At 37.7% G+C, this 26,978-nt stretch overlaps 2 protein-coding genes across 2 annotated transcripts in view; one reads left to right on the top strand and one right to left on the bottom strand.

Moving 5' to 3' along the window:
* The first annotated feature begins 1,458 nt into the window (after positions 1-1,458).
* NDUFS4 (NADH:ubiquinone oxidoreductase subunit S4) overlaps positions 1,459-26,978 on the top strand; it is a 113,092-nt gene continuing 87,572 nt past the window's right edge. Inside the window, exon 1 of the mRNA XM_045566582.1 lies at positions 1,459-1,586. Within this exon, the coding sequence (XP_045422538.1) occupies positions 1,489-1,586 (98 nt within the window). The 5' untranslated portion in view covers positions 1,459-1,488. The remainder of the gene's footprint in view (positions 1,587-26,978) is intronic.
* LOC123648643 (transcriptional enhancer factor TEF-4-like) lies at positions 12,723-14,383 on the bottom strand. The gene is given in 2 exon segments (XM_045566580.1): positions 12,723-14,173; positions 14,176-14,383. Coding segments are annotated over 2 exon segments (1,356 nt in total). The 5' UTR covers positions 14,374-14,383; the 3' UTR covers positions 12,723-13,015.

Raw genomic sequence — 26,978 nt, forward strand, 5'->3', positions numbered from 1 at the left:
CAAGAGCATTATGCTAAGTGAAAAGAAGTCGATCACAGAAGGTCACATATTGCACAAGTCTATCTATATAACATTCTCAAAATGTCAAAATTATAAAAACGAAACAAAGTAGAAATCTCCAGGTGTTAGGAGGGTAGGTGTTACTATAGAGTGGTAGCACCAGGGAGATCTTTGCAGTGATGGAATAGTTCTGTATTTTGATTATGGTGGTGGTTACATGAAATGACATACATAGTAGAATGACATACATAGTAGAATGACATAAGGCTATACAAATACTTTATATCAATGTCAGTTTCTTGGCTTGATATTTCAACAGATTTATATGTAATCAACGGGCAGAAACTGGGTGACAGGTACACAAGACCTCTCTGTACTATCTTTGCAACTTCCTGTGAATCTATAATCACTTCAAAATAAAAAGTTTAAAAGAAAATTTCCTCTGAGGCATCTCTCACTTGCCTGCCTTCATCCTGTGCATTTCCTCTTTCTCTGGACATGACTTTTTTCTCTTTCTTTCCCCCTTTCCCGTATGTATTGAGTTTTCCTTTAATTGGCCATAATGCAGAACTAAGTCATTCCCCATCCTCCTGTTAATCCTATTCACTTAATTAAGATTATGTTTTCAGGCGCTTAATTTTAAAAGCAGGAACGTTCTAACTCTTTAAATTTCTTTAAAAACAAAACCCACAAACTAACCTGTTTTTTTATTTTATATAACCCATAGTCAATCATTGTTTTTTAAGGTCAGCAGCCCACAATATGTATCCAACGCTTATCTTGGAAAATAATTTTTGTTTTATATGCAGGAGCATTAATAATATTCTTTGTGTCTATAGATTATAAGCACACATTCAGGATTTACTAGAAAAACGGTGATATAAAATATTATGTTCCCCTGATTTTTCATAGAGATCCACACGTCAAAAAATAATCCTTTGCCAGGCCATATGTCCACATTTTTCGTTTGGAAAATATGATCATTACAACTAAAGAACAGCAAACTGAATACAGCCCTGTCCTGAGGGCTCGCAAACTGAATCTCACACCACTTTGGAAAAGTACTACTTTAGGTTCTCAAGGACCCAAAGAGCCCTCTGGCTCTTCCAGTAGGCTCATCCTCAAGTAGTCTGAGTTCTTCGAAAAATTTTGACTTGCAGGTGTTTAAATTTGCAAGTATTTTCTTTTGGTCTTTTCATTATCATTGTAAATAACCAGGTCCTAACAAACAACAAGGATTATAATTTATAGGGGTACTATTTACACCTAATGCACTTCTGCATTTTTTTCCCCATCCATTTTCCTTCTTACTTCTTTCAACCAAATCTTTCACCTCTTTCCTAAACCCCAGTATTTAAAAGAAAACACGCCCCCCGCCCCCCCCCCCCCCAGGATTCTGATAAATCGCGGTTGCACCGGCTTGAAAACGAAGGAAGTTAGTCCCTTGCGGCGACCCGTCTTCCCATCCTGGCGTTTGCCTGCAGCAAGATGGCGGCGGTCTCAATGTCAGGGGCGCTGAAGCAGGCGCTGTGGTGGAGAAGGGCAGTAGCTACAGCTGCTATTTCCGTTTCCAGGGCCCCGACCAGGTAACAGAATTGTCAGGCTGCTGCTTCAAGCTTCTCAGGTCCCTCCACTTTTGCAGAGTCTCTGCTGGCTGAGTCCCTGACGAGGCTTCGGGGAAAGCGTCCTCTGCTGACCCTTTCCTCCGGAGGGGGCGGGCGGGCCTGGGACTAGCCGCGGTGAAGGGGCGCCGGCCCGGCGAGTGGGGGTGTGAATCGGTAGCGGGGGAGGAGGACCTCTGGTTTCTTGGAAACTTTTGTCGTGTGGCGGAGGGAGAGGGTATGTGGGGAGGGGTTGCCCGTGGAGCTGTGAGCTGAACCTCACCCCCAGGGAAGGGGAGGAGTCTTACTGATTGCTGTCTCCAGTTTCCGCATCCTTCCATTTGTCACCTGTTTGCCTCCCACTCCAGTCTTTACTGAAGAGTTAAAAGTCCCTATCTTTTTTCCTTGGCTTTAAGTGGTTTTGTGTGGGTATCTGAACAAAAAGATTGTTTTATTCATCAGTCTGCTTGGAAGAAAACATGTTTGGAATTCAGTATTAGTAATGATATCACTGCTAGTAGTACTGGAAGATAATTTTTAAAAGACTGAAGGTAATGCTGGGAGGCTTTCCATCCACAATGTTATTAAAGCCTTACAGTAATTCAGGGATTGTTGCTATTGTTTTGCCTTGAAGCATTTTTGTGATGAGTTTTTTCGACTGTATTACTAAATCCTTCATTTCCATGTTTTTCCGAATTTTTCTGAGTTTTTTATAGTACTGATACTATACCTTCACACACATACTGGAGCAAAGATGGAAAGATTGGATGGAGAGATGTGAAGGGGGTAGGAGGAATGTGGGTGGTTAAAAATGGATGAGTGTCTGATAGAATGCTAATTAATTTAGTATTAGATAAATAGAAAGGAAATGCAGAGAGTTGAGATGAGTTAATTAGAAAAAAATTTTAAAGATGAGTTTTATTAAGGTTTTAAATAGTGGGTATCGGGTGGGAATGTAGAGGGTGTCCTGGGTAGTGTCAGTGGCTTGTGAAAAGGCTTAAATGCAATAGTAGAGCAATATATACATAGTATAGAGTCACTGAAAAGTAAGGATCTAAGATTGGGAAAGGTAAATGATAAGTTTGTAATTACATGTTCTACATACGGGGAACTAGAGGGATGGAAAGTATTTCTCTAAGGTAAAATACTCCAGTGGTTAATTTAGGGCTAGTACAACTGTGACCCAAACTAGTTCTTTTCCCCCTAGACATTATAGGGATTAGTTTTGCATTCCCAAATTATAAAGTACTCACCGAAGCCCCGGAACTGAAAACAAGTTTGAAGGGACCACTGGTTGCTTGGCTAATCAAAACATGGCTCTATATCTAAGTTTAAGTCATAGCCATTTTGTCAGCAATTATGGTAGTTGAAGTTAAGATAATACTAGATTTAGGAAACTAATGATAGTTATTACTACATTTCCAAATTTTAGAGTTTCTGCTTGTAAGTATGTTGTGAGAGATTTGAAAATAAAATTTTAAATCATAGGAGATGATCTTTTTTTCACATCTCAAAACAAGGAAAACGATTTTTAAATACAAATTAACACATTTATTTGCTTTCTATACTTTTTTTTTAAACCTGAACAGCTTATAATGTCCATTTCAATTTGAGGGAAATTTATGGGCCCTCCCCCTTACATATATTATTTGCTTTTCATCCTTAAGCACTCTTTTTCCATTATGATTTGAGAGGACTAGGATTTGAAAAGGTTGAGTGGAGAGACAATCAATTAATGAGGAAATCTACATCTAAAATTTATTTTATTGTAATACTTAGAAAAACATTTGCAATTGATATAACATTTCAGATCACTTTATCATGAGTAATATATGGGAAGTGGAAACAGTAAGGCATGTGGTAAGGAGGGGAGTGGGGAACAGAAGAAAAGAACTATCAATGGAAGGATGTAGTGAGCTGCTACATTAACTTATATGACTTCAATTATAGTATATCAGTAAAAAACAAAAAAGCAAAACAACCCAACCACATATACACACACGAAAGAGAAAGAAATTTAAATATTGCAGGTGATTCAGCTGATCTAGTTAATCACTTGAGCTTGTGCTCTAGAGTGATACTCAGTTTCCATGTGCTTCTCATTTCCCTGGACTGAACATGAGGGAGGAGAAAACAGGTTAAATTGTCTATATTTATCCTTACTTTCCTTGTCTTTCCTAAGGGACTTTCCTGGGTAAATTTAACTATTTAGGATATTAATCTATGAGCCAGATAAAATGGCACTGTATTTCAAAATAGCATTACTTAGGACTCAGGATATTTGAATCAGTGGTGTTATTTATTTACTTAAATATATTCATGTATACTTAACTCACCCAGCCCTGTATCATTTCTTAATTTTCACTAGGTCTTGTGTTTACCTCAAACATAGGTCTTTAGGGTGGTAAATCCCTGGAGGGTGTTAATTAATGACTATGGTGGGGACTGAGTGTATGAGACCTCTTTGTGAGGCCTATTTTGTGCTTCAGTCTCTGGCTTTATTCACTTTCTCTGTTTCCTTTTTCAGCATTAGATAAGCCAGTATGAAATTGAGTTTGCAGAGATCTTTAATAAGTTAGCAGTTCTTAAGGTTGACAAGAGTTCTGTGTATATTACACCTGGCTGGGAAGAGGCTCAACCCAAATTTGAGAAACATTTTGGACATTTAAGACCAATAGGTTGGCTTCTATTTCAAATAAACTGGATAAACAAATTCCTTTCTGAGGAGTAGCTGCTTTTGCTATCTATGTAATATATCAAAGCCAAGTTTTGAGAGCTTGCAATGTTTCTAAAGTGTCTTCTCATAGGTTTCTTTGTTTTTCTTATTTTCTTCATTTCCAGATAGCCATACTTAGTTGGTCAGTTTTTATTAGTAGTAGACATCTTTGTTGAATTCTTGTTAGGAAAATTAAATATTTTAATTCTTATAAATTGAGAATCATGTCTAGCACATTGTAAACCTTCTCCAGATAAATACTAAATTCACTATTTGAATAGCCTGAATACTTTTCTTTACTCCTGGTGATAAGTATTATGATAGATTGTATTATTGTTTAAAGTATTCACTACCATTCCCTGTTACAGGATTAGGTATCCCTAACCATTGGCCAAGTGACTTGCTTTAGCCAGTGATACGTTAGTGGAAATGATATACCATTTCAAACAGAAGTTTTAAGGGCTGTCCCATATTTTGCCATGTTCCTTTTCTCTCTGGTATGAGATGGACATAACCCAGGTGGGGTCTGCGTTTTTAGCCCAAATCCTGGAATGAAGACAACATGGTGCAAAGCAGAAACTGATTCTTATAGGCTATATAAAATACAAATTGAGTGAGAAATAAACGTTTGTTGTAAGCCACAAAAATGTTCAGATTGTTAGTTACCTCAGCATAACAACCTACACTTAACTCCGTTTTATACACACACACATTTGCAAATGAGCAAGTTTTAGCACATGCACTGATAGTAGTGAGGTCACAAGCTTTTTGAGGGCAAGGACAAATTTTTATTTTTGTATACTTCATGGCACCTAGTGTAATGGTTTGAACATAGTAGGTAAATGCTTATCAGGTGAGTAAATACATATTTAGAGATGAGTGATTGTGAGGAAAAGCAAGAAACCATAGGCAATACTTGTATTAATAGCCTCATCAGTGAAAACCAAATAGGCACTAACCTACATAAATGTGAACATAACATTTCTACAACCTATATTCTAATTATTTGCAGTGATCTGAGTTTAGTATATTCACCAAGAACTTTGTTAACTTCTGGAATGAAATTGTTTTGGAATGGAAACTCATACATTTTAACAAGTGTCCTGATACCTCTTTGGTATTCAAATTTAAAAAAGCAAAAGGTAGAGATGAATTTATTTTGGAAAGGGTACTTATTGGAACATGAGAACTTTTTTGTAATGACAGTAACTAATTTTACCTGAAATTTTTAAGCACATGGGGCTTAATGGAGCAAGATAGAACAACTTGGTTCCTGTATAATTCCTGCTAAAAAAGGTCTGTTTATGGGTAAGGTGAATATGGAAAAACCTTCTAAAATATATCCCTTGGTAGAAGTTGGGAATCGTTTTTGTGGTATTCTGAGCACAAATTAATAACAGCAGCTAACATTTATCTTTAGCTTACTGTGCATCAACCACTGTGCCAAGTATTTCACCTATGTTATCTCGTGTGTTTCCCACAGTAATCCAATGAACTCAGGTATTCTTATCCTCAAAAGTGAAATGGCTTAAGTTTCCATTGCTAGGAAATACAGTTGTCCCCCGGAATCCCTAGAGGATTGGTTCCAGGACTCCCTTGGATACCCAAATCCACAGATGCTCAAGTCCCTATTATAAAATGGTGTAGTATTTGTGTATAACCTATGCATATCCTCCAGTATACTTTAAATCATTTCTAGATTATCTTTGCCTAATACAATGTAAATAGTTGTTATACCATATTGTTTAGGGAATAATAACAAGAAAAAAGCCTGTTCATGTTCAGTACAAATGCAGCTTCCCCCACCCCTGAATACTTTTGATCTGCAGTTGGTTAAATCTATGATGTGGAACCCATGGAGGATTTACTGTAGTTTGATTTAGCAGTCTAAATGAGTATGTTGACTTTAGCAGTGAGGAATATTATATTTAATAATAATAAATGAACACCTCAGTATCTTCTCTGTAAGGTGTGGTCTTTATTTGAGAAACTATCTGATGCTCTTATCTTTACTTTTATTCCAGTGTTCTTTTTGTACAGTGAGAGTCTCCAAATGAGGAATTAGTTTTCTGTTTAAGTCTTTGTTAGCTAACTTTTTTCCCTCTAAATCTTGTTACAATTTTTGGTGAAAGACTGTATTGGTGACTTGATTATACTTTTTTACCCTCTTAAAAGATATAAAATGTATGTATTAAATGAGATACACTGAATATATTTTTTCTTTTTTCTTACTCCAGTGATCATTAGGAAAAATAGTTACTGTATTCTGCTGCCTTTAAAAACTATCAAGTGTCTGCTTTGCTTTCTGAGTTCTCTTGTCTGCTTTTTAATAGTGTTTTGTGTCCTTCTTTGACTGATCTGCTTCCCTGTAGCAGTTACACCACCAATTTTTCATTTATCATGGGCTTGACTATCAAGAAACTAAAGCTATTAGAATTTTGTGTAAAATCAAGTAGGCTTGGCCGGGCGCGGTGGCTCACGCCTGTAATCCTAGTCCTCTGGGAGGCCAAGGCGGGTGGATCGCTCAAGGTCAGGAGTTCGAGACCAGCCTGAGCGAGACCCTGTATCTACTAAAAATAGAAATAAATTATCTGGACAACTAAAAGTATATATAGAAAAAATTAGCTGGGCATAGTGGCGCATGCCTGTAGTTCCAGCTACTCGGGAGGCTGAGGCAGTAGGATCGCTTAAGCCCAGGAGTTTGAGGTTGCTGTGAGCTAGGGTGATGCCAGGGCACTCACTCCAACCCAGGCAACAGAGTGAGACTCTGTCTCAAAAAAAAAAAAAAAAAAAAAAAATCAAGTAGGCTTAATGAAGCACTGATTATGGCAGAAGTTTACTTTGTTGTGATTAATGCCTTGAGCTTTTTTAAGGTTAACAGATAATTACATTTAATACATGAGCTCTTCCAACTTTTCTTTCTTAGTTTACAGAGTCCAGAGATCCTGATGGAACCTTATTGTACCTGAATTACATAGCAACTACATTCTTCATAACAACTTTCATCTAAATATTTGAATATTTTAATAAACTATTCTAAGTCTTTTCTCTTTTAAGTAATGACATGAGAGCAATTCAGAATTTCTGTTTTGAGTTCTATTCTGTTATCTGCTATTGAGTATTTTAATGGGTAAATACAACCTTAGATTCTTTAGAACTAGTTAGTTGCTCATATGTTCGCATTTCTTCTTGTCTGGACTCACTACGCTTATGAGATCGTTCTCCAATTCCATAGTTTTTAAACCCTTACTGTGCATCAAAATCACCTGTTGTGTGCTTAAAAAATTCAGATGTCTTGGCCCTAATCTATAGTGGTTCAGTTAGTTTAGGTTGATGCTTAGCTGTATAGTGATTCTAATGGGCAGCTAGGGCTGAAAACTGATTTCTTTTTTAATAGTTTCCATTCTATATCTTGAAAGACTTCAAAAATACATTTTTCCTTGGGAGAGGAGTTGGGGAGATTTCCAGAAACAAACAAAAATGCTTCCATTTTTGCATATTTTTCTAATCTAAATTAAGCTTTATGCTTTTTACCCATGCACTACATAGAGGCATTTTCTTGGAGAAACTTTCTTAGAGGCAAAGAAGGCATTTTGATAATTTTGGAGAAAGCAGGCCATGTTACTCCCTCTCTGGAGACTCTTGTTCTTCCTTTTGGAAGGGCTCAGGTTTAATATAGCACAGCTGTTGAACTCTGCCCTTCAGAGTTTTAAGAAGAAAGTGTTTTATCCTTTAAAATGGAAATGACTTTTTTAGGGAGGTGGTCTTTGGCTGGATATAGTTCTCTAAGAAAAGTTTCATGCTTCTCTAGAGTTCTTTTGTTTCAGTGATTTCTTAGAATTGTTTCAAATGTTGAGAGCATTGTCTGTGAGAGTAAAGAACTGACTGCTTTTGCAGTATGTTTTGCTCTGTCTTTAAACAAAATTAGAAAAAGAATTTATTTCTTTGTGTTTTCTAGGACTCAAAAATATGTTCTTTCCTTTATTCAGCCACTTCATACATAAGTAAATGGTCCTTGAATAGGGCTTACTAGACAAAAGATCCTGTTCTAGATGACTGTTCAGCAAGCCATATGCTTCTCCTAAAAATGTCAGTCTGTCTTGATGAGCTTTAAAGTGAATACAGATGTTTTGGCTTTTTTGAGGACTACCACTCTTTGTATGGAACGAATACTACTTTTTCAAGAGATTTCTTAAATATACTTGTAGAAATTCACATGAAATTTATAACTTTTGTCTTTTAAGTCTGAAATTAGACTTTTAGACATTAGTAATTTGAATTTAATTTTAATCTTGATACAAATGAGATTTGGGGAAATAAAATACATCTTACGACTTGTTAAGATTTTGTATTTAGCCTTTTTAAAAATGTGAAACTTAATGTGTGTTTTAATATTTACTTTTGTGCAATGAAAAGTGATATTTTGGCAGGAAGGGATATCTTTTTAGATGTTCAGTGCTTTCTACTTTTGTACATTAACTCTAGAAATTATAGTTCATAGATTCATATAATGTTTGAGTTGGAAGAAAACTCTAGAATCATTAAGTCTGACCCTTTATTTAATGCAAGAATCTCCGGAACTTTCTGCTTCGTAATTATCTAGCTGTTGAGGAAGTATGGTGAAATTCTGGTAGCCCTAGAAAACATTCTATACTTTTAGACTTCTTGGTAAATGATGTTTTTCTTTGAAACAATATAGAACAAGTCTAACCCCCTATGCACTTTCCGCCCTTCCATATAATTGAAGACATTTGTCATCACTCATTCTCACTGCAAGTCTGTGCTGCAGGCATTAGCATCTTCAGTTTGTTTACTCTTCATGGATGACCAGATTTCCTGATGCTTTACTACCTCTTGGTATTCCTTACAATATTTTCCATTTTGCTAGTGTCTTTCTTTGACCTGTATATTGTACTTCTAATTAAATGAGATTATCAGAGGTTTTGGTTTAGTGAGCTGAGATTGGACTAAGGAAAAAAGTTGACTCTAGGTTGGAGTTTTAAAAATTTTATTTTTAAAATTATCATAAAAAATTCATTTTTTCTTTTGACATATAGTTCTTAAGAGTTTTACTATACTGATAGACTTGTATAACCACCACCATAATCAGGGTATAGAATACAATTTAATGGTTTGTTGTTACACTGTGTCATATCAGGATACAGAATACCAAAAGATTTCATCACCCTGAAGACTCCATCATGTTGTCCCTCCCTGACCCCTATAATCCCAGGCCACAGTTATCTTTTCTTCATCTCTATAGTTTTGTGATTTTGAGACTGTAATATAAATGGAATCATACAGTACACAACCTTTTCAGATTGGCTTCTTTTATTCGACATAATGCCTTTGAGATTCATATAAGTAGTTGTAGCAATAGTTCAGTCCTTTTTACTGTTATGTAGTATTCCATTGTGTGGATGTACCGTAGTTTCTTTACCAATTCACCTATTCGGGGACATCTGGATTATTTCTAGTTTTTGGCAATTATAAATAGAACTGCTGTAAACATTTGTGTATAGGATTTTATGTGCATGTGCTTTTGTTTTTCTAGAGTAGATACCTGGGAAAGAGATTCCTGGGTCATAGGTAAGTATGTGTTTAACTTTGTAAGTAACTGTCAAGCTGTTTTCTAGAGTGATTATACCATTTTGCTTTCCACCAGCAGTGTCTGAAAATTTTAGTTGTTTTGCATTATCGTTAACATTGGTATTGTCAGTATTTTTTATTTTAGCCATTCTAATGTGTATAATGGTATTTCATTGTGGGTTTTTACTTTAGAACAACTGTATTGAACTTTAATTCATATAGTATAAAATTTACTTATATAAAGTGTACAATTTGATGGTTTTTAGTATGTTCACAGAGTTGTGCAGCCATGACTACAGTTAATTTGGAACGTTTTTATCACTCCAAAAAGAAACCCCTTACCCATTAGCAGTCACTCCCCATTTCTCCCTTCCCTCCAGCCCTAGGTAGTAGACTAATCTACTTTTTGTCATTGTAGATTTGCCTGTTACAGCCATTTCATACAAATGAAATCATATAATATATGGTCTTTTGTGACAGGCATCTTTCACTTAGCATAATGTTTTCAAGGTTCATCCAAGTTGTAGCATATATCAGTACTTTATTCCTTTTTATTGAAGAATAGTATTCTATTGTGTGGACAAACCACATTTTATTTTTGTTGGATATTTGAGTTGTTTCTACCTTTTGGCTATTATTAACAATGTTTTATGAATATTTGTGTACAAGTTTTTGTGTGGATGTATGTTTACATTCCTTTGGGTAAATAGAGTAGGATTGCAGGATAATGTAATAACTGTCTATTAGCCTTTTGAGTAACTGCCAGATTGTTTTCTAAAGTGGTTGCATCATTCCCACTAGCAATGAATGAAGGTTCCAGTGTCTTCACATCCTTTCCAATATTGTTATTAATATCTGTTTCTTTTTTTTTTAAATGGCCATCCTAGTGAGTATAAAGTGGTATCTCATTATGGTTTTGATTTGCATTTCCATGATGGCTAACTCATTATGGTTGTTTTTTTTTTTGTTTTTTTGGAAACAGAGTCTCACTCTGTTGCCCAGGCTAGAGTAGAGTGGTGTTATCATAGCTCACCGCAACCTCATACTCCTGGGCTCAAGCAATCCTCCTGCTTCAGCCTCCTGAGTAGCTGGTACTATAGGCGCATGCTACCACACCTAGCCAATTTTTCTATTGTTTTAGAGATGGAGTCTTGCATGATGCTCAGGCTGGTCTCGAACTCCTCATCTCAGTCCTTCCACCTCAGCTGCCCCAAAGTGCTAGGATTACAGGTGTGAGCCTCCATGCCTAGCCTCTCATTATGACTTTAATATGCATTTTCCTAATGTCTGATGATGTTGAACTTTGGTAAAGTATCTATTCATCTCTTTTGCCCATTTTTACATCATGTTATTTTCTTACTGTTCAGCTTTTATAGTTCTTAAAATATTCTGGACACAAATTCTTGGTCATGTAGGTAAGCAAAAATATCTTTTTCTCTGTCTATCCTAAATTCATGACTGAGGCCCCTGTAACAAAAGCCAGATTAACAAGTGATCTGTTTCAGGGAAGAAGGGCTGGGGGAAGGTCAAAGAGACCTTCCTGCTCCTGCTATTTTTCGGTATTCCAATGTGACATATTTTGAGGTAGTGTGTCTTGAACTCCACCAGTCAGATATTTGGTTTGCAAATATTTTCTTCCAGTGTGTAGCTTTTCTTTTTCATTCTCTTAACACTGTGCTTCACAAAGTATTATAAAAGTTCTTAATTTTGATAAAGTTAGCTTACCAGTTTCTTTGTCTCATGGATTATGCTTTTGTTGTTATATCTAAGAGCTTTTTGCCTAACCCCAGGCCATGAACACTTTTTTCTGTATTTTCTTAGAGTTTTGAATTTTTATGTTTTATATTTAAATCTGTGATTCATTTTGAATGAACTTTTGTTTAAAGTGTGAAGTTTAAGTCAAGATTATTTTTTTGCATATGTTTGTACATTGTTTCAACACTATTGCAAAGATTATCCTTTTTGCATTTAATTGTTTTTGTACCTTTGTCAACAGTTAGCCATATTTGGGTCTGTTTTCGTATTCTCTGTTCTGTTCCATTGATCTAAATTCCTTTGCCAATACCACACAGTCTTTATAACTGTAGCTTTATAGCAAATGTGTATTGTAATTGAGTAGTTGTGATTCTTCCAACTTCATTCTTCTTTTTCAAAATTGTTTTAGTTCTTCTAGTTCTTTTCCATCTGAACGTTAGAATTTGCTTCATTATATCCATGAAAAATCCTTCTGGGATTTTGATATTGCATTAAATCTATAGATTAAATTGGGAAGAGTTGATATTTGTACTGCATTGAGTCTTCCATAAACATGTTATGTCTCTTCATTTAGTTATTTCTTTCATCAGTGTTTTATAATTTTGAATGTGCAGATCCTATGTATGTTTTGTTAGATTTATGCCTAAGGATCTCAATTTTGGGGAGCTATAGTAAGTAGCATATTTTTTTTTTTTTTTTGGTAAAATAGCTTTATCCTCTGTCAGAACACAAACCAACACACTTTGGGGTTAGGGGAAGGAAACATAGTCTAGCTCATGGCTCACTGAGAAGGGGGGGGATGAGATTACAAAGCCTCACCCCATTGCTTGTGCCGCTGAGATAAAGTCATAACCCTTATCAATATCTCATTATATTAAAAATATTTCCAGGGCCCACCTGGCTCTGCTCCTGCACAAAAAGTGTTAATCTTTGTGATACAAGGGGTGGTAGGGAGAGGCAGAAATTTAGGGGCAGAGGCAGCTGGAAAACAGGAAGGGAGACAAGCCACTGTGTAACTAAGGCCTTTGGAAACATCCAGGGGGGAGAGGGGCCCTGTCAGAGGCTGAGAAGTGTACCTGAAAGTTCTCTCACTGCTGTCCTCAATCCCTGATGCTCCGGAGTGATCTGTCCTTTCAGACACCCCCTGTGAGGTCCCACTATCAGAGTCTGTTCTTTTGTCGGTTCCAGCCTGTTCAGCTCACCAACCAAGTTTTGGGGTCCCCTATTGCTTAGGCCTCTGAGGTCAGCCCCTTTAAATCACAGCCCCCTCCCTAAATAAGTAGCATGAGGAGAACTGGAGGGTCCCTCCTGGGAGGAGAGTGTTCTGGGGGCGACCCAGTTTTGGGGTCCCCCATCAGTCCCTGACCAGGCGGTATATGTGGTGCTGGGCTCTGTGCTCACTGGTGGAGACCTCGAAGACGTAGGCGGTGCACAGCAGCAATTCCTGGGTGCCTGTGTTTGTCACCACCTGGAGGATGGTGAAGTTCTCAAGGACGCTGTTCATCATGTATCGCTCAGGCAGCTGCCGCAACTTGTGCAAGAAATTCACCAAGTACTCGCACATGGGCGAGCGCGGTAGGTGGTACACGAATCTCCCGTCCTCCAGCTGGGCCCGCTCCGTCTCCACCTTCTCCACCACCTGCTTGCCAAAGGAGCAGACCTTGGAGGAACAGGTGAGGGTCATGTGCTCCAGTTTCTCATACTGGCTGCTCACTCCGTAGAAGCCACCGCTGCTGCTGCCACCACCAGCGCCTGCCTCCTCTCCACTTGGGCCCCAGTTCAGGTCCGCCCAGAACTTGACCAGGAAAAAGGCGTGTGGGGGCCCACGATCGTACAGCTTTCGAAGACCACCCTTTTTCTCGGGGAATTTGTCGTAGATCTGCCGGACGTCCACATTCTCCAGCGGGGGTGCTCCGGGGCTGGGGCAGTGCTGGCTGATGTGTACAAACAGGTGCCTCTGCTAAGAGTCAACCGCAGCCGGCGGTTCCACGAAGGCCGAGAACTCCACCAGCTGCAACCAGGCAGTGCCCAGGGCTCGAGCCTGCCAGGCTGGGGGTGATGGGGCAGGTGGAGGCAGGGGTGAGAGAGCTTGGGGGGGCTCATGCCCTGGGGGGTCAGTAGCTGGGGGAGTCAGTGACAAGGAGAACGGTGGCTGTGAGAATGGCTTCACGTCTGGAACATTCCAGGGGGGTCCAGAGCCCCCTGAACAAAACTGGAGAAGCTCAGAGGCCTGAGGACCAGCAGGACCCAGTTTGACCTGCAGGGAAGGTGCAGAGATGAGCTGCGCCGAGGACATAGTAGTCATGGTCTGGAAAGCCTTGTCCTTGGAAACCTGGTCCACATTCAGGGCCTTCAGCTTGGACTGGATTTCCCTTGATTTCCTTCCTGTCAAAACCTGGATGTGACTAGAGACCTGTTTGCGAGTTCGGGTCTTCCCCGTTCTCAGCTTGATGTAGCGGGCAATCAGTTCATTCCGACCATACATCTTGCCTTCATCGGACAGGATGATTTTTTCCGGCGGCCGCAGGGCGTGTAGATGGCCAGGGCCTCCTGGAAGCTCTGCTCAATGTCTGGGCTCCAGACACCCTCTGCATCCAGGCCCCCATCTCCTCCAGCCCCTTTACTGCCGCCGGTACCCTCCTCACTGCCCTCTTCACTGCCTGTCCAGCCGCTGCCATCGTCCAGGGGGGCCCCAACCTGGGGTTCCCCCATCTGGGCCTCCCTGCCTGGGGCTGGGAAGCCGCAGCGGGCGGGGCTGTGAGTAGCATTTTAAAAAAAATTTTATTTTCTATTCGTATAGAAATGTGATTAATTTTTGTGGTTGACTTTGTAACCTGTAACCTTGCCAAATACACTTGTTAGTTCTGTAAGTTTTTTGTAGATTCTTTGGGATTTTCTAAGTAGATAGTCATGCAGTCTGTGGATAGGAACAATTTATTTCTTCCTTTCCAATCACTAGGCCTTTTATTTCTTTTTGATTTCCAGGAGGATGTTAAATAAGAGCGGTGACAGGTCATTTATCAATCTTAAGGAAAATCATTTGGTTTTTCCATTTTTCCATTATACCATTAAATATAATGTTAAATAAAGGGTTTTTTTTTTTTGTAGAAATACCCTTTTTTAGATTAAAGAAGCCCCTTCTAGTTTGCTAATAGTTTTTATCATGAATGGATATTATATTTTGTTTAATGCCTTTTATGTATCAGTTGGCATATTCTAGTGATTTTTCTTCTTTACTGTTAATATGGTAGATTATAATTGACTTTCAAATATTGAACTAGCCATGCAGTCTCAGGATAAACCCCACTAAAGTTGTGTTGTTTAATTCTTTTTGTGTATTGTAGTATTTGATTTGCTGATATCTTGTTGAGCATTTTTACATCTATATTTATGAAGGATATTGGTTTGTAGTTTTCTTTTTTGTACTGTCTTTGTTTAGATTTGCTGTCAGGATAATGCTGGACTCATAAAATAAGCTAGGAAGTTTTTCCTCATATTATGGGTTTTTTTTTTATTGTTTTAGTTTCATCCCACAAGTTTTGATATGTTATATTTTATTTTCATTTAGTTCAAAATATTTTATTTCCCATGAGACTTCCTTTTTGATCCATGAATTATTTAGAAGTGGTTTGTTTAATTTCCACGTATTTAGAGATTTTTCTCTTATCTTTTTGTTAGTGATTTCTAGTTTAATTGTTATGTTCTGAGAATCTAGTTCCCTCGGGTTTCGCTTTTCAATGTTTGCCCAGAAACTTGTAGCTTTCATTACCTTGCTCTGTAGTGCAGATCTACAGCTGCACCTGAATCAGGGGCTAAGGGATTGGAGGACAGAGAGAGGAAAAAAAGGAAAAAAAAGGTGTTGGTCCCACATTCTTGGAACCACAGTACCAGTGAATGGAGAGGAAGAACCATCTTCAGGTCTTCAGATTTTTGGCTCTTGCAGATTTCCATTATTACCACTGCATGTGATCACTAGATTGCATGTGGCTGGTTCATGGTATGTGAAGGAATAGAGAAAAGAGGAAAAAATGGGCAGTTTCCACAATTTCTTTGAACATTATTTTTCTTTCTTGCTCCTTAGGGTAGAGTGCTTCTTCTGGATAAGTGCTCCCTTTGGGTTTCTGGCTGCATTAGGTTCAAGCTGGGAACATTAGAGGGAAAAAGTATAGCCAAATCACTGCTGGTTCATGGGTACTTGTAATTCCATGATCTGCCTGCTGTTTCCTTCTCAGACCCTTCAAATAGTTGCTTCCTGCATACTGTCCAGATTTTATGGTTGCATTCAGTGGAAGAGACAGGGTGAAGTGTGCTTACTATATCTTACCTGGGACCAGCCATCCTAGGATGGGTTATTTGAAAAACTAAATTCTAGTATTTCTTGTGTTTTGGCACATCTGAATGGATTTAAAGGACCTAAAATGACTCGGAAAATGTTTCATATGATTAGATTCTTAACCAGTTGATTCTCAACTGTGGTGGAAGAAAGAGAGGAATTCACATACCAGAATCTTGGAAATGGGGCAGAGAAAGGGTTTCTTGGTTGAAAATCATGGCATTTAATAAAAGATGGAAGTTTGTTTCCCATGTAAGTGAAGAGGCAGAAAAATACATTGAGTCATTGACCATTAAACAATATATCTTAACTTTGAGAGATGTGGAGGTCAGAGATCTACTTTGAGTAACTGATGGGAGTTTTGGTGACATCTCTCTAGAAATGTATGTACTCATTTATATAAAATCAGATTTACCTTTCTAGAGGGTTCATAGATGCCAGGCTTTGTAACCCTTCCTTAGGTAGTATTAGGTCTATATGATGTTTTGTTTATACTAGTTCTTATGTTAGACCTTTGTCACTTGAAAGTCACAGAAACCGAGAAATTCAGATGACTGGGTTAGGCATGAAGAGAGAATTGGTTTATATTACCAAGCAATGGAAAAGGCAAGGGTGCAGTTAGCTGGTTTCAGGGACTGGAGCTAGAAAGCCAGCAGGCTCTCTTTTTCCAGTTTGTCTATGTCTTTTTCTTAGTAAAGGCTACTATTTCAGGTTGTTTTTTCCTATGTGGCAAATTATGATAACTGATGGAAATTTTTTCATGTTTATATCTTGTAGCTTTATCACCAGGGAGGGACTGAAAATCACTTTCTCTGATACTAAGTTTAAAAATCCTGGGGAAATACTTTATTTGAGTCAGATTAAATAGACTAAGGATTTACCATAATATACTCAATGTTTATAATTCTACTTATACTGCTGTGTTATGTGCATATAGATTATGGGAACCTTGGAAATCAGATGTAATGAAAGCTTTTCCTTCTCTGTTCAAAAATTAAGGACAGGAATATTTTATATAGTGAAATATTTGTGTTTCTTTTCTAGTTTCAAAAGGTTGCATTTCTACAGACTTTGCTAGGATGTATGCTCTTAGAACATCTACATTGAGGGTTAACAGTGTTCAAGCAAAGGCTAGATTATCATTTTTCAGGATCTTGTTTGGCTTCTCCTAAAGTATAGTCTGAGACAAGGACATGGGTGTAGGTGGTTTATTTGAGAGTTGATCTAGGAAGTAGGAGTGAGAAGCCTGGGAGTCAGAAAGGAAACAAAAAGTATGATATTGTGACTGTTGCTGTAAGCAGTAAAGGAACCCCCTGACCATGATTCTCAGTATTGCCCATTTGAAAGATGGAAGGCTTTGAACATTCATCCATAAGCTCTAATTCCTGTTTGGTTAAAAGTGTCAAATCCTTTGTATTTATGCTTCTGAAGACCCTGAGGCATGAGTTCACTTGAGGTGGGATGCTGGAGGTTGATGGGAGTCTGAACTGTGGCTGAAGTGACAAATGGGCCAAAAGAGTGTTACATGAGCACCAAAGGTACCTTAGAGGCTTCCTTATAGCTCAAGAGTCTCTGTAATCTCCTTTTTTTCAAAAATTTTTTATTTTTGGTGCTAATAATAAGAAGTCTAATAGCTTTTTTTTTTTTTTTGAAACAGGGTTTTGCTCTGCTGCCCAGGCTGAAGTACAGTGGCATCATCATAGCTCACTGCAGCCTCAAACTCCTGGGCTCTAGTGATCCTTCTGCCTCAGTCTCCCAAGCAGCTGGGTGCATACCACCATGCCTGGCTTATTTTTAAAAAATTGTTTTGTAGGGATGAGGACTTGCTATTGCCCAGGCTGGTCTTGAACTCCTTGCTTCAAGTGATCCTCCCGCCCCAGCCTCCCAAAGTGCTAGGATTACAGGTGTGAGCCATTGGGCCCAGTCTAATAGCTGTTGTCTATTGAGCACTTAGACACTGCGGTAATTGCTTTAGGTATATTATTTAATCTCATTAAAGTAAACAATCTCATTTTAGATGGTGTGTTGGCAATTGTATTAAAGTTTGATATATTCCCAGGGTTGTAAAATAACTCACCCTTATTGGAATTTGCTTTATTCACCTGTTCTGAAGGACATAACAAAGAAACTGGAAATTGAGGTCTTACGACTCACTTAACTATTAATAATAATAGAAGTTCTTGTGGGAAGAGATGATTTCTTCTATAAAATTTCATGTTTAAAGAACTCATGAGGCCGGGCACAGTGGCTCACGCCTGTAATCCTATCACTCTGGGAGGCCGAGGCGGGTGGATTGTTTGAGCTCAGGAGTTCGAGACCAGCCTGAGCAAGAGCGAGACCCCATCTCTACTAAAAATAGAAAGAAACTATCTGGCCAACTAAAACATATATATAGAAAAAATTAGCCGGGCATGGTGGCGCGTGCCTGTAGTCCCAGCTACTCGGGAGGCTGAGGCAGTAGGATCGCTTAAGCCCAGGAGTTTGAGGTTGCTGTGAGCTAGGCTGACGCCATGGCACTCACTCTCGCCCTGGCAACAAAGCGAGACTCTGTCTCAAAAAAAAAAAAAAAAAAAAAAAGAACTCATGACAACAGAATATGCCTATAGTATGTGCCAGGGTAGTCAACCAGGGACTGTGTATAACATCTCGGCAAACAAAGGTCAACCTACAGAGTTTTCTTTGAATTCAGTGTCCTAGATCAGCAGTCCCCAGCCTTTTTGGCATCAGAGACTGGTTTCATGGAAGACAATTTTTCCATGGACCAAGGGTCGGGAGGCTGTCATGGGTTGGGAGGAGGTAGTACGGAGCTCAGGAGGTGATAGGCGGCCAGGGGTTGGGGACTGCAGGGATGATCTAATTCCCTGGGTGAGCGTATGTTTTCTCTTCACCAATATTGCCTAAAACATTTAAGGATAGTTAAGAGACTTTTCTTCAACAACTGCAATTTAGGCTCTTGCTCCTATCCCACTTTCATCTCTAATTACTATGGTGGTAGTCTTGTTTTCCATCTTATTAATGTCTCAGTGTACCATTTTAGTGCATAGTTAGCACTGGAATGGATACAACATGCATCTGAAGTTATTTCACAAATTTCGGATTCCTTTTTCCTTAGTTGTGACTTAAAACATTGTTATTCTGTTGCTGATGAAGTCCATGGTTTATATCCATCTTATTTATTGCTTGTAAGAGGCTCCTAATTAGGGTTCAGGTTTTTATTTTGGTCTCAAATTTGATCTTTTGGCTTTGAGTTCAAACTGTGGATGTGTTTGGGAAACACTGCTTTCCAGAGATTCTTCTATTAGCTGATCATATTAACCATGCTGTTAGGCTATATTTTTAGCCTGCTTATCCTTGAGCTACTTTTTGGATCCATCGTATTGGCCTACCCAGAGTAGTTAGGAGCACAAGTTTTATGTTTGAGTCCCAGCTCTGACAGTTCCTACCTTTGTGTTTTCCTTGTTCCTATTTTCCTGTTCTATAAAATGGACATATTAATCCCTGTTTCATAAAGTATGTAAAGTGCATAGTGCAGTGCCTGGCTTTTGCTGAGTGCCTAATAAATTGTAACAACAATGTCCCCTCTTCCCGGCATCATCAATATAATTTTTTTTCTTTTTTTTTCCCCCATGAGATAGGATCTCACTCTGTTGCCCAGAGTGGAATGCAGTGGCATGATCACAGCTAATATCATCATTATTATTCTTTCTTTTGTAGCTTTTTTCTTTTCCTTTTTGTTTACTTTCTCCCTTGCCTACCTTTTTTTTTCTTTTGTAAGTTTTGTCTAGATCCCAATCCTTGTCCTGGATTATCAGAACATCATGGATTTATTTACAGTATTTATTCATGAATATGTAAAAGAATTTTCTGCACCTGGCTTTTTCCAGTTTGTGACCTCCCGTGCACTCCTCAACCCAAAGCAATCTATCTTTGGCATCCACCATTCCACTGAAATAGCTTTCAGCAAGGTCAACAGTGACCCTGTTGCTAAGTTGAATAGATTCTTCTCAGTCCTTATCTTACCTGACCTTTGCAATCCAAAAAGATGACTTTCTCTTTCTTGAAAGAGTCTTCCTTTGACTTCTGCTTTGCTTTCCTCTTTCTCAGTTCCCTTTGAATACTCATCATCTTTTGCCCATTCATTGAACTGTCAGTGTTTCTTGGAGTTTGATTTATAGCTCTTTACTCTTTTAAAAATGTTATATAATATTAAATATTTTATATACACATGAATATCTATACTGTATATCTGTTAAGCATAATAATAAAATGAATTATTGTGAACCTACCATTCAGTTTAAGAACTAGAGAATTACCAGTACCTTTAGTCTTTGTGTATTCTCTGTGATAGATTGTACAAAGGTCCCCCCAAATATGTTCATGTTCTAATCCCCAGAATTTATTAATGTTACTTTATATGGCAAAAGGCACTTTGCAGAAGTGGAAGTGGTTAAATTGTGGATCTTGAGATTGGGAGATTATCCTGGTAGGCCTGATGTAATCACAATGGTGCTTATAAGAAGGATGCAGGAGGAGTCAGAGGAAAGACACGGTCGAGTTGGAAGCAGAGATTGAAATGATGTGACCAAATGCCAAGGAATTCCAGCAGTCTCTAAAAGCTAGAAGAAACAAGGAACAGATTCTCCCCTGGAGCCTCCAGAAGGAATCAGCCCTGCTGACATATTGATATTATCCCCGTGAGACTCATTTTCAACTTCTGACTTCCAGAATTGTAAGAGAATAAATTATGTTGTTTAAATCCACCAACTTTGTGGTAATTTGTTACCGCAGCTGTAGGAAACTAATATATTCTGCTGTATCTTATTATCTACCCTGACTTCATTTACCATCTATTTACAGCCTAAATGTATGCAGTTCATTTACATCATATGCGCTTTTCATTCAAGAAATTCAACACATACACATGGCAGCTAGAAAAGGGTTGCCTTTAACCCCAAATGCAAGTTAATATTCTGATTATTCTGCTTAGTAATCATTTAGTACTCAAGAAACAGTAATTCCAGGACTAGAGGACTGGCTTATTAAGAGATGGTATGTGAGTCTCCATTGAGGGGGCCTTCCTAAAGAATTTCCAAGGATAATTTTTACTATTTCTGATTTTTGCCTAACGTACTTTAGTTAGTGCCTAACACTGATTTTATGACCTCTCCTTATAAAAAGATACAATTCTATATCTTTTTCCTGAATTCCAGATATTTAGATATAACCAGGACACTTCCACTTTGGATTTTCCATAGGCTTCTCAAACTCGGCATATCTGAAACAATTTTAAGGTGATCACTTCCTATACTGCTCCACTCATTTTCCTCTTAGTTATTGTCACCAACACCCAACCAGTTATCTAAGCCTGAAACCTGTGTGTTATTCTTGTCTCCTCCCTCTCATAGGCCTCATGTCATTAATTCCTAGTATTTGTTTTCCTAACTCCCACTCAATTTCTATCATTGCTGCAACAGTAGCTACTATCATCCTGCCTCCTAATTGGTCTCTGGGTCATCAGTCTTAATTAGTTTTCTATTTTGCATACAGGATGAAGTTTAAACTTCTTAGCGTGCCACAGAGTCCTTCCTGTTCCCTGCTCACTTCATTCTTTGGCATTGATACTTTCATTAGTCCCCTCCTGGCCCAATCTCCAGCCATATATAAACCCTATGTTTTAGTGTTGCTGAACTATTTGCAATCCCTAAATGCTTGTTTTCTCTTTTCTATAATTAATGTTCTGTCTGCCTAGACTGTTTCTTCTGCTTTCCCCTCTATGTCTTCTCTGCCCCCGCCCTACCCCCAGCACTCTTTGCCAAATATTTAAGTCCTGTTTATCCTTCAGGTGGCAGGTTAAACATCACTTTCCTTGATGACCATTATTTGAATTCGCAAATTTAGATTAAGGTCTTAGAGCTCCCTGTTCTTTTTTTGTTTTGTTTTGTTTTGTTCTGTTTTTTGAGATAGAGTCTCACTCTGTTGCCTGGGCTAGAGTGTTGTGGTGTCAGCCTAGCTCACAGCAACCTCAAACTCCTGTGCTCAAGCAATCCTCCTGTCTCAGCCTCCCAAGTAGCTGGGACTACAGGCATGCACCACTATGCCTGGCTAATTTTTTTTCTATATATTTTTAGTTGTCCAGATAATGTCTTTCTATTTTTAGTAGAGACAGGGTCTCACTCTTGCTCAGGCTGGTCTTGAACACCTGACCAAGCCCAGCTAATTTTTTATATTTTTAGTTGCCTGGCTAATTTGTTTCTATTTTTTTAGTAGAGACAGGGTTTTGTTCTTGCTGAGGCTAGTCTTGAACTCCTGACCTCAAGTGATCCTCCCACCTTAGCCTCCCAGAGTGCTAGGATTACAGGCATGAGCCACCACGCCCGGCCAGAACTCCATGTTGTTACCTCTTACCAGTACAGTAAGTCCTTACTTAATGTCATCCATAGGTTCTTGGAAACTGTGACTTTGAGCAAAATGATGTGTAACAAAACCAGTTTTACCCTAGGCTAATTGATATAAATAAGAGTTAAGTTCCTATGGTATATTTCTGGCCACAAAAACATCACCACATTGCTAAATAAAGACCAAAACACTTCTAATATTAAACATTGAAATAAATGTAAGCTATACATACATTGAAGAAAGATTAATAAAAACAAGTAAGATAATTATTTACCCACTTATTCCAGTTCATGGTCAAGGGTGGCTGGAGCCTGTCCCAGCAGCTTAGGGCTCAAGGCATTAACTGACCTTGAGAGGATGCCATCCTATTACAGGGTACACACACACACATTCAGACTGGGACCATTTAGGCACACCGGTCCACCTAATGTGCATATCTTTTGGATGTGTGGAGAAACTGGAGTACACGGAGAAAACCCTTGCAGCTGTGGGGAGAATATGCAAAGTCTACAGAGACAGTGGCCCCAACCCAGAATCAATTATTTTTTTTCTCGTCAATGTTATAATGAAACAATGTTGAATGAACTGACATTATTCAAGGATCTGCTATACTTACTATGCTATGCTTCGTCATGATGGGCTATTTACTTGACTGTGTTTCCCTCTAGACTTAAGTTCTTTGAGATGAGGAACTTTTTCTTCACTTGTGTGCTTTCACAACATAACACAGTGCTATGGACTCATTTGATTATGGAGTAATATAGAAATTAAAAAATATTGCACAGCAGCATCTCCATAAGTAGTATAGCATTTTAGGGTTTTTTTTTTCCTTATGAAATAGCTATTTGGGTTTTAAATGTAACCTTCATGGACATATCACAGATTACTGACTTTTGCAGTTTTACAATGCATGTTACTTCTTTCATACTATTGAATAATAATATTGCAGATTTTATCTTAAGACAATATTTATTAATACTAAAATGTATAAGTAAAATTCTGTCAGAAAGGCAGCTTTTTGTGTGATTTGCGTTTTTATTAGAACTCCAAAGTTTTTCATAAAAGAATGGAAATGTATTAAATCTAAATAATTGCCAGTAGTAAAGTATTATTGTTTTCTGTAATAAATGGCTATACAGCTATTATGCTATAGATTTTGGAATGGCAAAATGCTTGACATACAGAATAAACTGACTTTTGAGATTAGTCAGTATTCTGTTGTAGATCACATTAAACAAACCACGTGATTTTATTTAGTTAAATTTGTTCAGTTCTATTTATTTTAGAAATAAAAACAATTCAAAAATTGCATCTACTAGGGTTTAAGGCATTTTTGAATATTGTAGCTATTGTTACATTTTACTATTTCAATTAAATTACTGGAAAGTAGTTGAGGGGTGGCAAAATAAGAAGTATTGGTAGAAATATATTTGGGAAGATGTAGAAATCATGGCATTTCAACCAAAATGTAAACTAGTGCTTATGTGGTACTATACCTATATTTAAAAATAAATTATGAATGTGGTTGCCAAGACTGTACCACACATAATAGGCCCTAAATGTGTGAATGAATTAAAGTAATATGCCAAATGTTTTTTAATTCCCTTCTCTATCCTGGGGCATTGGATGCTCCGTGAAAACAAACATATCTGGAGGGTACAAGCAACATTCTTAAGGAATTTTTTCCTGACAGTCCTGCATCCCACCATACCACCCATTCCCCAATACACAGTTGTTCCTCCATGCGTAGAAAAGCACCTCATTTATACCTTTATCATAGAAATTACCAATAACAGTCAGACTATTTTGCATTGAGATTATTGTTTATATTTCTTCCTTCACCCAATAAACTGAAAGTCAGTAATTGGGTCTAGCATTGTATATAGTAGATGTTTCAATAGATGTTTGGTGAATTGAAAATAGGAATTAGAATCTTGGTATATATTCTTAAATATATATGGTTGACAGAGTTCAACTAGGTTTTTTAAACATGGATACGCTATTTTGTAGTTGATAAGTATTAACTTTTGTCAGGTCTTTCAAGCTTCTTTCCGGGAGTATTTTATTGCCTATGTATTCACCAACATAATTAAAAATATTTAAAGTTAAAAAAAATGTTCCTTAGCTGGGTGCAGTTGTTTACGCCTGTAATCCTAGCACTTTGGGAGGCAGAGACGGGAAGATTGCTTGAGGCCAGGAGTTCGAGACCAGCCTGAGCAAGAGTGAGACCCTGTCTTTACAAAAAATAGAAAGATTAGCTGGGCATGGTGAGTTGTACCTGTAGTCCCAGCTACTTGGGAGGCTGAGGCAAGAGGATCGCTTGAGCTGAGGAGTTTGAGGTTGCAGTGAGCTATGATTGAGGCCATTGTACTCTATCTAGCCTGGGCAACTGAGACCCTGTCTCCAAGAAAGAAAAAAAATTCTTTAGGTGAATATATTTAAATGGTGGAATATTATGAAAAGTGAATGGAAGAAGTACTGGTTTCACATCTCATTTTTCTGGTTGATTAGATTGGTCTTGTGGTTAAAATCAAATTGCATGTATAATTCTGGTAGTGCTTCTTATTAAAAAGTCATTGACTTAGGGGCATGGGGAACCTGTGGCCCCCGTATCCCCAAGTCCAGCCCCTTGACTGAATCCAAACTTCAGTCAAAAGGCCACCCTCAAGGATCCAGAAGGCCACATGTGGCCCCAAGGCCGCAGGTTACCTACCCCAAGAGTGGGAGTTTTAATTACTACGTTCAGGTCTAGTGTTCTGCAGTTTTATTGACAGGATTTGAATATATCTTGTAATGATTGTTGAGTTTTACTTAAATGTTCTGAAGGCCTGCAGAATTATATATTGAATAACAAGTAGGCTATTTTCTTCATCAAGCTAATAACCACTATGAATTTGTATGTGTATGTGCACATTATAATTTATTTTTATGTGACCTCTGCTTAGTTTGCTGTATTACATTTCTGAGGTAATAAAGTCTAGATTGTATTTTATACTTTTCTTTTAATTCTATTAGAATTTTCTTTTAATTTTAGCAAATTACTAGGTCAATTAAGTTTGCAGACATGCATTATTTTTTTTTTTAAACATTCACTGTATTTCAAAGTGGCACAGCTCTGCTGACTAGTAGTGAGTATTTTTAGTTTTTCTTTTATTAACAACAACTCACCTCTAGTTACAGTAATTTATTACTAAATCTTTCCCTGATTTGTCTGATTTCGGAAAAAAAAAAAGATCACTCAAGAAGAGCCATAGCATAGGTAGCAAACATCTACTGTAGCTGTTCCGGAAAATGAATTATTTAGTTATATTTAATTTGAACTTTTTTAAGTTGAATCCATGTCTTAGAGTTGCCATAAATTTTAGAGTTTAAGCTAAAAATTACTTAAATATTTTGAATGGAATTTAATCATTAATCTAGCAACTAGCTTCTCAAAAATAGTGAATTTTGCTAATTTTGCTTGGATATGTCAGGAATTGTTGTAAGTGTTTAACATTTATATCTCATTTAATTTTTTCAGTAGCTCTAAGAGATAATACCTTGGTTCACTAGAGGAAGAGTAGACAGTAACATGCTCTGATGACAGGAATGATCACCTGTCTAATCAAGTCAGGCTATAGTGTCCTCCATGAAAACGTGGTTCACAGGCCCTGTTATGAGAATCTCTGTTCACTAAAGCTAAATAACAACAGTAGTCTTATGGCAGGACTGGTCAGGTCAAGCAATCTTTCCCAAAGTGGGAAATCCCAGGCCCAAGCAGAGGTCTAAACATTGTGTGCTACTCTAAAAGTTTAGGCTGCTGAGCATGCTAAATTGTGAAACCTTGTCAGTGGTGCCCACGCAGTTTTTCCAGCCAGCCATATATTTCAAGTACTGCTCATTTCATCAAAGAAAAATATGCCCATCAAAAAACCCTTTAATATGAATTTTGGTAATGATATTTGAAGTTCATGTCCATAAACAGCCATCTGTAGGGAGTGTAACTAACCAACCCTAGGGTATAGATTAAAATTAACTTGTACACATTACATGGTACTATTAATACTGAAGGATTTTTTTTTTACTTCAGCTAAACTAGGTAATATTATTAAGTGCTAAGCACTTACTAAGGTTATATATATATTGCCTGATTTAATCCTCACAGTAACCATGTGTCATAAGTAAAAATATAGTCAACATTACTTTTCAATGTAATATTTTGAATACATAATACAGTCACAGAGTTCTATATATGTTAAATTCTACGTAAGTCTCCCTCTCATCTCTGTCCCTCATCTTTCATTTACCACTGCTTAAGCCCCCATCATTGTTAATAGTTTCTTCTGTTTGAAGTTTGTTTATATGTATTCAAGAAAATACATTCTTATTCCCCATTTTTCTACAAAGGCATACTAATCATAATTTTCATTTTGCTTTCAATTTTACAACTTTTTGTTACAATTTTCACACTTGTAAAAAAGTTGAATAGAGTGCAATCAATCTGTAAACCCACCACCTAGAGTTAACATTGTTAATATTTTGCTCTATTTTTGGCTTATTTTGCATAGATATGTATATAAAATAAGCAAAATGCATATATATGAGTATA

This window comes from Lemur catta, chromosome 12 (genome assembly GCF_020740605.2).
Source record: "Lemur catta isolate mLemCat1 chromosome 12, mLemCat1.pri, whole genome shotgun sequence".
Lineage (NCBI taxonomy): Eukaryota > Metazoa > Chordata > Mammalia > Primates > Lemuridae > Lemur > Lemur catta.